At 40.8% G+C, this 11,114-nt stretch overlaps 2 protein-coding genes across 3 annotated transcripts; one reads left to right on the top strand and one right to left on the bottom strand.

The window, feature by feature from the left end:
• Positions 1-835: 835 nt before the first annotated feature.
• On the bottom strand, positions 836-4,675 carry syt1b (synaptotagmin Ib). The gene is made up of 8 exons (XM_035665260.1): positions 4,528-4,675; positions 3,276-3,457; positions 2,718-2,831; positions 2,409-2,576; positions 2,157-2,324; positions 1,711-1,828; positions 1,210-1,343; positions 836-1,122 (listed from the first exon to the last, which is right to left on the bottom strand). Exons 1-8 carry the CDS (start codon positions 4,673-4,675, stop codon positions 916-918), a joined length of 1,239 nt encoding a protein of 412 aa, XP_035521153.1. The 3' UTR covers positions 836-915.
• Positions 4,676-7,561: 2,886 nt separating this feature from the next.
• On the top strand, positions 7,562-11,107 carry bbs10 (Bardet-Biedl syndrome 10). 2 transcript variants are annotated; one of them, XM_035664271.1, is made up of 4 exons: positions 7,562-7,615; positions 8,558-8,798; positions 8,892-9,857; positions 10,000-11,107. In XM_035664271.1, the coding sequence occupies exons 2-4, from the start codon at positions 8,608-8,610 to the stop codon at positions 10,820-10,822; spliced, it is 1,980 nt and encodes a 659-aa protein (XP_035520164.1). In that variant the 5' UTR covers positions 7,562-7,615; positions 8,558-8,607; the 3' UTR covers positions 10,823-11,107. The 2 variants fall into 2 exon arrangements, with proteins under 2 accessions (XP_035520164.1, XP_035520165.1); XM_035664272.1 differs by lacking the exon at positions 7,562-7,615 and adding an exon at positions 7,622-7,806.
• Positions 11,108-11,114: the final 7 nt, after the last annotated feature.

The following is an 11,114-nucleotide window of genomic DNA, read 5'->3' as shown; positions in this document are numbered from 1 at the left end:
TAATGTAATTGCTTCAGTTTCAGGGCCCTGGTATTGTGCATGCTGGCTTCCAGTCACACTGTGATGTCGCACTAGGAGACTTAAATGAAACTGAGCCATTAACATAATTATTATTACTATAATTATTAATAATACTGGGGCTTTTCCTAGTATCACAAGTCAAAATGTCAGTTGTGATGAAAGCCTATTTCCTAATTCTTCTGTAACACAAAGTATTTGATCGTATTCTTGTTGTGAGTTTGACCTGTTCTGCCACTTTGGCTGTGATGCTGCAGAAAGACCTTTCTATGAATTATGATGCCAAAACATTTATCTTGGCATTTCTCTCGCTCTAGGCTGTGCTCCAACACCATAATCAGTGTACTTACTCAGCTTTTATAAGTATAATTTGTACTGTAAGATGTTGCAGTGGGTACATATGTTACAACCTAAGGAACTGGTAACAATGTACTGCACAAGCAAAAAGCAACAATCATATCATAAAAGTAATGTAGAGTCATAAAAGCATTCATATGAGGATGTTATTTCATTATCCTTTGGATTGTCTCCCTCTGCAGGTTAATCATGTTTATGTCAAGTGTACCGTGCATGTTGAACAGCACAGAACAGAAGAAAAAACATACAACGGTTTGAAAAAAATCTCATCTGGTTTAATAGCACTGCACATTGTGATACATCTTTGTTTAAAACTCTTTGTAGCCGTTTAGTTGAAGCAGGAGGAGGGAATTACTGAAGCAAGAAGGCTTAAAGTCTGTGGGAGTGACTTGGATAGTGTCAAGGGTAAAACAGGGTATTATTTTACTTAGTAAGTAGCTTAAAGTGTTTTTTAGGGGCATTATGGGAGAGATAGGAACATCAATTGGAAGTAGCTGAGGTAAATGCTGCAAGGAGTCATAGCCCACTGAGGTCACAGTTTCATTTCTTGTTGGAAATTAGTGCGTTGACTTCATCCTCTGGCTGGATGCTATGCCACTGAGCTATTGGCCTCCGGGGGTTCGCCAGCATGTCCGACCAATGGCATTGCTCAGTCCCGGCGCTGTTGGCACCCAGCAGCACCTTCCCGATGGCATCGTTCTTCCCAATCTTATCATAGTCCAACACAGTCACTGCTATCTGCACCTTCTATAAATGCACACACATATAAAGAGAATTAAAGAATTTCTGATAAATTGTATTTGTGTGTGTGTGTCTGTGTAAAAATGTACGTACCTCTATCTGTTCACATGGCACTTCAAAGCTGAAAGACTCATTGTAGTAAGGGTTCAAAGTGTTCTTCTTTATCGTTGTTTTCTTTTTCTTGAGTCTTTTTCCATTCTGCATTAAGTGGATCTTCACATAAGGGTCTGATAGAGAGAACCGAGAGGTTTTATGGCAGAGGAACAGACCAACAGCCTGGCAGTGTTGCAGTAACTCCATCAGTGAAACACAACATCTATTGTAGTAGCTCCTGATAGTTTTCCCCAAATAGAAACTGCTTGGAAGTGGACACACCACTTAAAAAGTAATTATAAGGCATTAATGCAACAAACCGGAGCTATTTGGGGCGCACCTAGTGACATTATAAAAAGTACTGAGACATTTCTTATTAGTTGAAGCGTTTAAGTTATTTTAAAAACTTGAAAAACTCCAGACCTTTATTAACAGGAACTAGACATGGATCTTAAAGTTAAATCTCATGTGAGTCGATTTTTTTCCCGCTGCTTGACTTACCTGATAATCCACCCACATCCATTTTCTTCAGGTTTTTGGCTTCTAATATCACCACGGTCAGCTTTCCTGCAGTAGGCACATACCTCAAGGACAAACATACATCTCCAAGCTTCTCACTCTAATACAAAGAAAGAGAAGTGGGTCTTGTTGAGGAATTGTCTAATAACTTAAGTATGGCTTCACAATTACATGAAGATATTACTGAAGCATTATCACAAGAAGCTACACTCTTCTTTAGAGAGGTGGTTCAAAAACTGTGATTTTTCTGTGCAGTATTCCTGTTTTCTTCAAGGAAACCTCAAATGTTAAGTAACCTTGTTCTCTAAACAGAAATAAACAAATTAACAAATAATTAAACAACTTTTGTAAAATCCAATAGCAAGATTTGCTTCATCCTATTCAATTTATACATGCTTTTTCTCCCCCCTCTCACAGTGTGCTCCCACCTCCTCCTTCTCTGCCTTCTGCAGATCCCTCCACTCCTGCAGAGACTGGCTGAAGTCCACACTGTTCATCGGTATCTTCACAGCTCCAATGGCATCGTGTTTTGAGAAACGGTCGAAGTCGTACACAGTCATCACCAGCGTCTTCCCGCCCAGTTCAGTGTACAGTACCTACAGAATACACATCAAACATATCATGTGCCTTGTGCTCATAGTGAAGACCCCATTTTATTAAACTTGGAATTTTAAATTTACCTTAAATGTGAAAGTCTCATTAAAGTTGGGTTCGAGGGTCTTCCGATGAACTTTGGTTTCAAACTTTTTCTTTTTGTCCGGGAGCAGATAGAGTTTAACGTACGGGTCAGAACTGCCTCCCACGTCCATCGCAGGAAGTTCAGCAGCCTCCAAGATGCCTACTACCAGCTAGAGTGTGATAAGGAAAGGAAAGTAATAAGAGATGAGAGTCTGGCTAATTGACAGAGAGAAGGAAAGTATTAAACTGTGACATTTTTGAGTTGGCAGATGGTGGGCAAAAACATGTCATTGTGAATAACAGCATCTCACCGTATTATTTGTGAAGTTGTAGTCTAATGTAAAATGTAGCCTGCCCAGCTTCTCTTCCTCCTTGGGCTCGTTATCTGACAGCTCTGTTTCTTTGATACCTTCATCTTTCAGCGGCTGCACACACACAGAGACACACATCATATGTAGGTAATATATAGCTTTACAAGCAATCAATGAGGACCTCCTGTCAACTTGTGGAGAAGCTATTTGTGCTGTGTTCCTACAGTATATTGTATAGCATTACACAGCCAGGGGCAATTAAACAGAGATAATGTTACCATATAAAGTGTATTTATTGTTTAAGGGGACGGGGGACATTTCACACCATCAGTGTGTTTAAATGTGACCTGAAAACAGTGAAACGCTTCAAAACAGTTCATCTCAGACCTCAGCCTTTACTACAACATGAGCAATGTGCAAAACACTCATTAGTCTTAACACACACTGACAGTTTTACTACTCCTGGGTGACCCCAATGTCAGGACTGTGATACATTGCAAGGACAATACATCTGCAGGGCTGTGTGTGTGTGTGTGTGTGTGTGTGTGTGAGGCCTACCTTGTTGTAACCTCCATCCATTTCAGTGTCAAAGTCTCCCTTGCTCTTCTCTTTTCCCTTTTTCTTGTCCTTTTCTTTGTCCTTGTCCTTCTTTTTCAAGCACTTCTTCCACACACACACGATACACGAAAGCACCACGCACAAACTCACAATGCAAAGGGCAGCAACAGCCCATGATGGCACTGCAAACCCACACACACACACACAGATGACACATTATTCATTTACAGAAACCTTTAGTCGGGCACTTGAATACAGTGTTCGAAAATGTTATCCTTGAATTTAATACGTGTGATCACATATACAGGGAGTGAAAAAAATATCAGTAAGACTGGAAAATTCAATGCAATTCAATCCAGTACTCATGTAATAAATGCTTTTGTCCGAGAGGTGTTGATTAACATCTGTTGTCATTTTTAGGCTGGATTACAATATATTGTAAGGTGTTATCATTTGTCCATCTCCTATGTATTCTGCTTGTTCTGAAGCATCATTGAAGCAATATATGACTCTGATATCAAGTTGCATATTCTAATACAAGATTTTTTATGACCTTTTGATTCACTAATATACATGCACATAGCATTGCAAGCAGTATGCATCTTCAACTCTGGAATAACTCCCACACTAGAGAATAGATAATGTACTTCCTCCAGGGAGATACCTGTCCCATGTGCATGTTTTAAACCTAACCTACCTAAAGTAGAAAATCTGTCCCATATAAGCAAATATTAATCTGGCCTATTCATATGTAGTGTGACCTTTGTTCAGTCACACATTCCTGAAAACAAGACATTCCCAGCATCTTTGACTTCCTGAAGTTAACTTATCAAGAGGAACACAGATAATACTTTCTAGATTTTTTTATGGAGAGAATAAAAAATGTATACCTAAGATATCAGCAACCTTTCTGTAAATCTTCAAAACGTTTTTAATTTTGGGGCATGTCCAGGGTGCATTCAGTTCAGTACATTCATCCCAGTATTTCCAGCGTAGTACTAGCAAAGAATCAGTAAAACTTTAAAAGATTTAAACTAAAAACTCTTGACATTGGACTTTACTTACATTACTATTACTGGACAAAACTATTATCTCATTTACAGTACTTCCAGGGTTATACCTGGCTCTGGTGCTTGGATATGTGACCCAAATATCTTTCAAGATGCCGTTTTTAATGCCTGCAACATTACAGTACATTGGCATCATTGTATTTGTCCATGGGCATGAAGCATGACGATTGTGTCTAACTCACTGTGGATGATGCGCAGTTCACTCATAAATTTGTTGCGATTATGGCCTCCAGATTGTTTTTGGTCTGGGGTGGTTGTCGCATTTGGCAAGTGGGTTGGGGTAGTGGGGTTGCCCAGTGCAGATGGGGCAGCTCGACGGTTCCCAGTCATTATTTGAGGAGTGACAGCAAATCCAGAATTAAACTGGCAGACAAACAGGGATACAGAAAAAGATGGCTCAGCCCTAACAAAATAACAATTTATGTAATATATGGAACATTACACTTCAACAAAACAGAAGTAGCCACGCCTACAAATGCCCTCCAAACAAACCATATACACACATACACAACACAGCAGAGTTTCCATAAATGAAATTGATATTGAAATGTATTTGAAGCAATAATCTGCTTATAGACACTGTTTGACCATCAGTATCAAATGACTGACTCTTGTTTCTGCTGGCCTGGCACTAACACTTGAACACAGGATATGCAAGCCGCTGTGTCTGCCAAACCTGCTGACATGGATGGGGAGAGGAACGAAGTAGAGGAAGGGGAGAGGTTATGTTGAAGCGTCACGCGTGGACCACTGCTGTTCCACAGTGAGCTGCCAGAGGTGAGAATCGCCAAGGTCAAGCTCAGTGCAGGTTAACAATGCATATGAGAGAAAGGTCCCACTGCCAAGATTTGACTCCCACGTTTTGATATGTTATTTTCTATTCTGCAGACATCACAGATATTGAGTATCCTGGGGTTGAGTCAGCAAATGTGATCTCACACCCAAGTGAACACTGATCTCAGTTTGTATCTGCTTTTTCACCATTTTTCCCCTGAAAAGACAAACAGAAGCCACTACTGATACAATAACAGCTGCAAACAGATAAATTCAAGGTACATCTAAATGAACAGGTAGTGATGGCAAACAAAACAGCATGTGTATATATATATATATATATATATATATGTTTGTGTGTGTGTGTGTGTGTGTGTGTGTATACACATACATACACATATAATTTAAGCAATATTTCTGATTATGATGTGCTTTTGTGAAAGTGTAATTAAGACAATGAAGTACTCAGTATTCACACCGTATGGTCCCACAACTTCAGCAGCCAAAACTCTTTTTACCCCCGATCTTACAAGGTGGCAAATTCATTACAGCATATGAAATATAGTATCACCACAAGATGAAAGCTCTAACAAGTGTAAGAAAAAAATCTGGCTTTTTTTTTTCGGAAATTTTCTTCAAAGGCGGAGAATCTTTAAATAAAAGTGAAAGAAAATACAAATAGAATAAGAAACTAGAGTTTCAAACTAATAAATTACCCAAGATGAGTTGACCCACAAGATGAGTTACGATTCACTTTGCACAGTCGAGAGAGATATAAATCAAAGTGCTTTTAAATGAAGAAAGAAGTCGAAAATAAACAAAAATAAACCAGAGACGTACCTGTATTCAGTCGTCCCAGCAGCAATGTTCAGACTCACAGGTACTCCTTTTCGTTAGATATAGGTGGAGGAGAAAAATAGATGAGAGAACCAGAGAGGGCAGGAGACGCAGAGGAAAATAGTGAGGTAAGACAGTATTTGTGTCTGACCAGTTCTTAGACATCAAGAAGAAGAGTGCAGGTGTGTGAGTGCTGGATCAAGAGAGAGAGAGAGAGAGAGAGAGAGAGGGGAGGACAAGATAGGGTTGAGGTTGGGATAGGTGGCATTGCAGCTCGACCATCTTGTGTTGCTTCCCTCTGTGTGTATGTGTTTGTGTTATGTGTTTGGGTGAATGTGTTCTTTTCTGTCCATTCAGGTCTCATGGGAACGCTGGTGCTTATTTCTAACGCCCCACCTCTTGTGACCTCTGTCCCATCCTTACAGGTCACCCTCACCGGGCCACTGATGCATATTCATTAGTGAAGTGACATGGCTTTTTAAAGGCTCGTTAGCATAGTGAGAGTTCAGCAATAGAGGGCATTTACATTCAGGGTGGACAGCTCCGGTGGTGTGTGTGCATCCGTACATCTGGCAGTAGCTGCAGAACTGTCTCATACTGTCTATGTATAGATGATGTTTCCTGATTTAGAAACTTAGGATGTGGTTTCTGCAGCACCACCGAGATCAAGTTCCGGCCCCGCCCCGTTCACCTTGAGGTACCAGATACTGTACAGAAGGAGGGATGAGAGGAGGTAGGGGGATGGGCGGGGAAGAGGGAGCTCGACATAACCTCTGTCTGTGACATATAGAAATTTATATGTGTTTATTTTGCTTATTACAATTTTTTATTATTTTCCTTTAAACTATTTGATTACACAGTCTTGAAGCCAGCTGACTCAAGCCCGTGTTGGAATCTTGAGTTGACGTGACAGAAATCCTTCTTTTTTTAAATTAAGTTTTATAGATTTATAGAGGAAGTCTCATTTAGACAAGCAAGGCAAGAATAATTCACATATATACAACATCACAGAAAGACAAACAAAGGAGTCATCAACCAGAAAACAATTTAAACAGTTACAAAATATTATTAAAAATCTGGTGTGGTTATTAGCTCTGAACTACAGATGAAGATACAGGAATTTACAAACAAGAAACTGGTTTTCATTTGCAGTAAGCATACCATAGCACATGTGCTTAGTGACAGATTATCTAAAATGGAATTCATTTTATTTTTCACATCTGTACTTTCACAATGACTTGATGAAAAAGACCTGTTGTGCTGCAAATGTATTTTTCTACACCTACAATCACTATTATTAACCGTGTAAAGGCAGGGAGATTGTGAAAGGTTATATCATGTCCCACAGACAAACTTGAGCACATTCAGTAAGCACATAATCATTATAATAATCACCATAATAATCATAATAATAATAATAAATATGTAATACTTTCACACATGCATGTAAAAAAGAAAAATGGTATGCTCAGAAAAGAAAGAAAAATCCCTGCACAGTTACTCGTGCAGTATAAACAATGTTCAACAGTGTTTTTGGGTTTACTGTGGGGGTAGAAAAACAACTCCTCCTCTAAACGCTAGGTGGCAATAGTCATCTCTGATCTAAACCAATCTACCCAACAAACACAGAAGAAGCCTCGTCTCTAGGACCCACTGATAGTGAGTTTCCATGAGATTAAAGCAGCTTCTTGGGAAGGAATGGCTCGTTTTCTGTGTGTTATTTTTCTTTCTGGGCAGCTAATTATTGGTGCTTTTTTTTTAACGTAATTGCATACGTTTATAAAAAAAATAAGTTCAGCGGAGACGAGTTGAATCGGCTCAGCTAACTACGTAGCTAGGAGATGCTAACGGTATGTAAGTTACGTACGTAATTACGTAACTTGGCTGACGTTACAGTAACTAATGAGAATGGAGTTCGAGAGTAGTCGAGTATATATAAGATGTTTAATATGCAAATGAATGTAAAGTCTATATATACTGTGTACCGCAGCACTTATTCGCAGATTTGAAGCTAACATAAAATCAAATCTGACATTGTTCATCAGAAAATACTTGAAAGATGTAATTATATAGCGCGCTTACATATAAATATCTTACATTGCGTTTGTGCATGCAATACATTAGTTATATAGTGTACATAGAATGTGTCTAATACAAATACTATACTAAATAATATATTACAGTGTGATGAAAATTATAAATCACTGTTTAGGTAGTATAGAGTGGATTTATATTTTACTGTGGAAATATTTATTGTGAGTAATAAATGCTCATTCTGTTAACTTGCTGTTTAAAGTCAGGCTGTTTTGACACAGTAGTAATTCATTAACATTTAAAACTGAGAACATGGCTCCTGAAATGTAAGCAAAGATCCACACACACCTGCCAAATGATGGTAACGTACAACTCTGGTGCATAAATGATATTCCTTCATACCCACTTTGAGCCAATAATATTTGAACACCTCTCCGGTTTTCCCTTCTGTTGTTTTTCATAGCGAGCCAAAAACCTATATTTGGACACTAAATCAAAACAGTGAGTCAATATCATATTAAACATTCTGGGTTTGTTCCTTGTGTATAAAATATTTGTTTTTTGCAGTTGCCTATCCTCTTTTAAAGCTCAGCCTGTGTGCCCTCGAGGGTGTGGAGATGCTGCCGGTGGAGCATCTTCACCTGGAACATGTTCTGCAGACCGTGTCCGCGTTGGAGTCAGTCGTCCTCCGCAGTTTTGGCCCCGAAGGAGGACAGGTGCTGTTCATCCGAGACACAGGACAGGCGATGTTGAGTCGCAGTGGGACGCACATCCTCACAGCACTACGCCTGGACCATCCACTGGCCAGGTAACACAGAATCACTAACTGGTTTCACTGGGATATTCTTCTTTGTCAAGTCACATTTTCTCTTTTAATGTGTTTGTGTGTTTTTCATTTTAGGATGGTGGTGGAGTGTGTCTTGAAACACAGCTCTGTAACAGGCGATGGATCCAAGACCTTTATCCTACTGCTGGCGTCATTACTACGGATGATTCATACAGCGGCCTGCAAGGGACCTAATGTGTCTCACGCCTATAACTCCAGGAAAGCAGCAGAGGCTGCCACTGCCAGGCACTTGGCTGACAAACTGCTGGCTTTTGCATTGGAGGAGCTTGCTGACGTCATTGCTATGGGAGTGGTCCCGTATGGATTCTGTATTTCGTGGGAGGATTTCACTGCAAAAACACAATTACCAGCTCACACAAACAATAACTGCGTTCAAAAGCTGCTGGCATCATTTTTTCTTTCACGTCTGGGTCGCACCCACTGTGACTTTATTAGCAACCTCACCTGTGAACTGCTCTCTCGCTGGAAGTTTAAAAATAACCAACCTCCCTTCACACTTTTTGTGTTTGTAAATGACAACCTGCCAGCCTTGCATACACCCGTGTCAGGCTTCCCTGTTAGTTGTTCACGTTTGATTGAGGGGCAGGTAATTCACAGGGACTTTGCTACACCTTGCCCTCAGACTGACCACCAGCCAGTTAAAGCTGTAGTTTTCACTGGGTACCTGCAGCCACAATTGCTCAGTGCGGGAGAAGTGCTGGAGCTGGGATATGGAGAGCAAGGGAAGGAGAGAAGCGTTGTGCAGTTTAGCGCCTGGGCAGAAAGGTCACTAGAGTGTGTCATTGCAAACCTGCAGAGTTTGGGTGTCTCTGTGCTCCTGTCTGCAGTTAAACAGTCTGCTGCTGTCCTGGCTTTAGCTACCCAGGCTGACATGTGCGTTGTGGAGTGTGTCAGTGAGGATGAGCTGTCTCTCTTTGCACAGCTAAGTGGGGCCAGACCTGCCTCAGACTGCTGGATGATTGAACCAGACCACGTTGCTACTCTGACCTTTTGCCGACCAATACTGCTGGGCGCCCATAGGTATGTCTTTCTTTCTCACCCATATTATGCGTACAACAAACTACCTGTGCATTACACACGCCTGTAATCCACAGGGCTTTAAATACTGGTGTTTTCTTCATCTGGTTTGACTCATGGAACTGTCTTTTTTTCTCTCCCACAGGTATGTCCATGTGGCTTTCCATGATTCAGAGGAAAGGGTCCAGGTCAAACCCTGTAGTCTGGTCATTTGCGGTCCAGGGGAAGGGCAAACTGACCAGTATGCATGTGCATTTCGAGATGCCATTCGCATGCTACGTTTAACTTTGGAGCCCATGGTTATGACTGCAACCACAGCATCAAGGAGGACCTTAGAGTCAAACAAAAACACATCTTTGGAAATGGAGAATCAGATCGCCAGTGTGCCTCCCGTCCAGAAGTATGTGTTGGAACCAGGCTGTGTTATACCTGCTGGTGGGACATTTGAGTTTCTCTTAAACCATGCCCTCCTACAACATCATGGCCACAGTTGCTCAGTTTCTGATGACACAAATATGGGTATCCCTGCTGCTTCACAGCTCTTGGCAAACGTTCTGCTGAGCCTGCCCCGACAGATTTACTCCCATAGTCCGCGATGTTTCCTGCAGACTCAAACCAGGCTCCTGAATTTTATTGAAAATCATTCCCACCCTTTCAGCCTCGTACAGAAACAAGAACACAACACAATCCTCATACAAGGTTGGGGTAGAAGTGAACGTTCTCCAGACGATGGTAAACAAAGCATGCATTGTTGTAGAGAGGCTGATGTGTCATCAAAAGTTTTTATGTTGGACTTAGGCCTTGAATCTGTCTCCTGTAAATACCAGCTGCTTCTGGCCGTGCTGCAGTGTGTCTCCAGTCTTCTCCAGGTGGACACCGTGCTGCGCACACAGACTGCCTTACGCACACAGTCACACAGACTTCCAAACATTTCCTGGGAGGGCACAGAGGACGAGGCTAAGGACTGAGATTGTATTGTATCCCAAGATGAAAGCCATACATGTATTTTTTCTCAGTACTTGGGGTCATTCAAAAGGTGAGGGAAATAAACTGCACTTTAATTCTGATTGCTACAGAGTTTTTTCTCACTTCAATATTTGTGCTGCTGTGTATATATGTAATGTTTAAACTAGTAAATTACATTTCATGGCAGTACTCATCTTGGTCCAGTTCATAGGCCAATAAAATGTTACGGAGCTTCTGTACCCTCCAAGGCTAGGTTTGGCAATAACAGTGTAAAAGAAAACATCAAACGACTCA

Source organism: Morone saxatilis, unplaced genomic scaffold, assembly GCF_004916995.1.
Source record: "Morone saxatilis isolate NCDOM2014 unplaced genomic scaffold, NCSU_SB_2.0 Contig2, whole genome shotgun sequence".
In the NCBI taxonomy this organism is placed as follows: Eukaryota; Metazoa; Chordata; class Actinopteri; family Moronidae; genus Morone; species Morone saxatilis.
This window is presented reverse-complemented; position numbering and strand designations above follow the sequence as displayed.

Excerpts from the sequence above, each read along its gene's own strand:
- bbs10 (XM_035664271.1), top strand. The coding sequence starts at position 8,608 with ATGCTGCCGGTGGAGCATCTTCACCTGGAACATGTTCTGCAGACCGTG. Across the intron at positions 8,799-8,891 it reads CTGGACCATCCACTGGCCAG|GATGGTGGTGGAGTGTGTCT; the intron begins GTAACACAGAAT and ends TTTTCATTTTAG. Across the intron at positions 9,858-9,999 it reads ATACTGCTGGGCGCCCATAG|GTATGTCCATGTGGCTTTCC; the intron begins GTATGTCTTTCT and ends TCTCTCCCACAG.
- syt1b (XM_035665260.1), bottom strand. The coding sequence starts at position 4,675 with ATGACTGGGAACCGTCGAGCTGCCCCATCTGCACTGGGCAACCCCACT. Across the intron at positions 2,325-2,408 it reads ATGAGACTTTCACATTTAAG|GTACTGTACACTGAACTGGG; the intron begins GTAAATTTAAAA and ends TGTATTCTGTAG. Across the intron at positions 1,123-1,209 it reads TGCCATGTGAACAGATAGAG|AAGGTGCAGATAGCAGTGAC; the intron begins GTACGTACATTT and ends GTGCATTTATAG.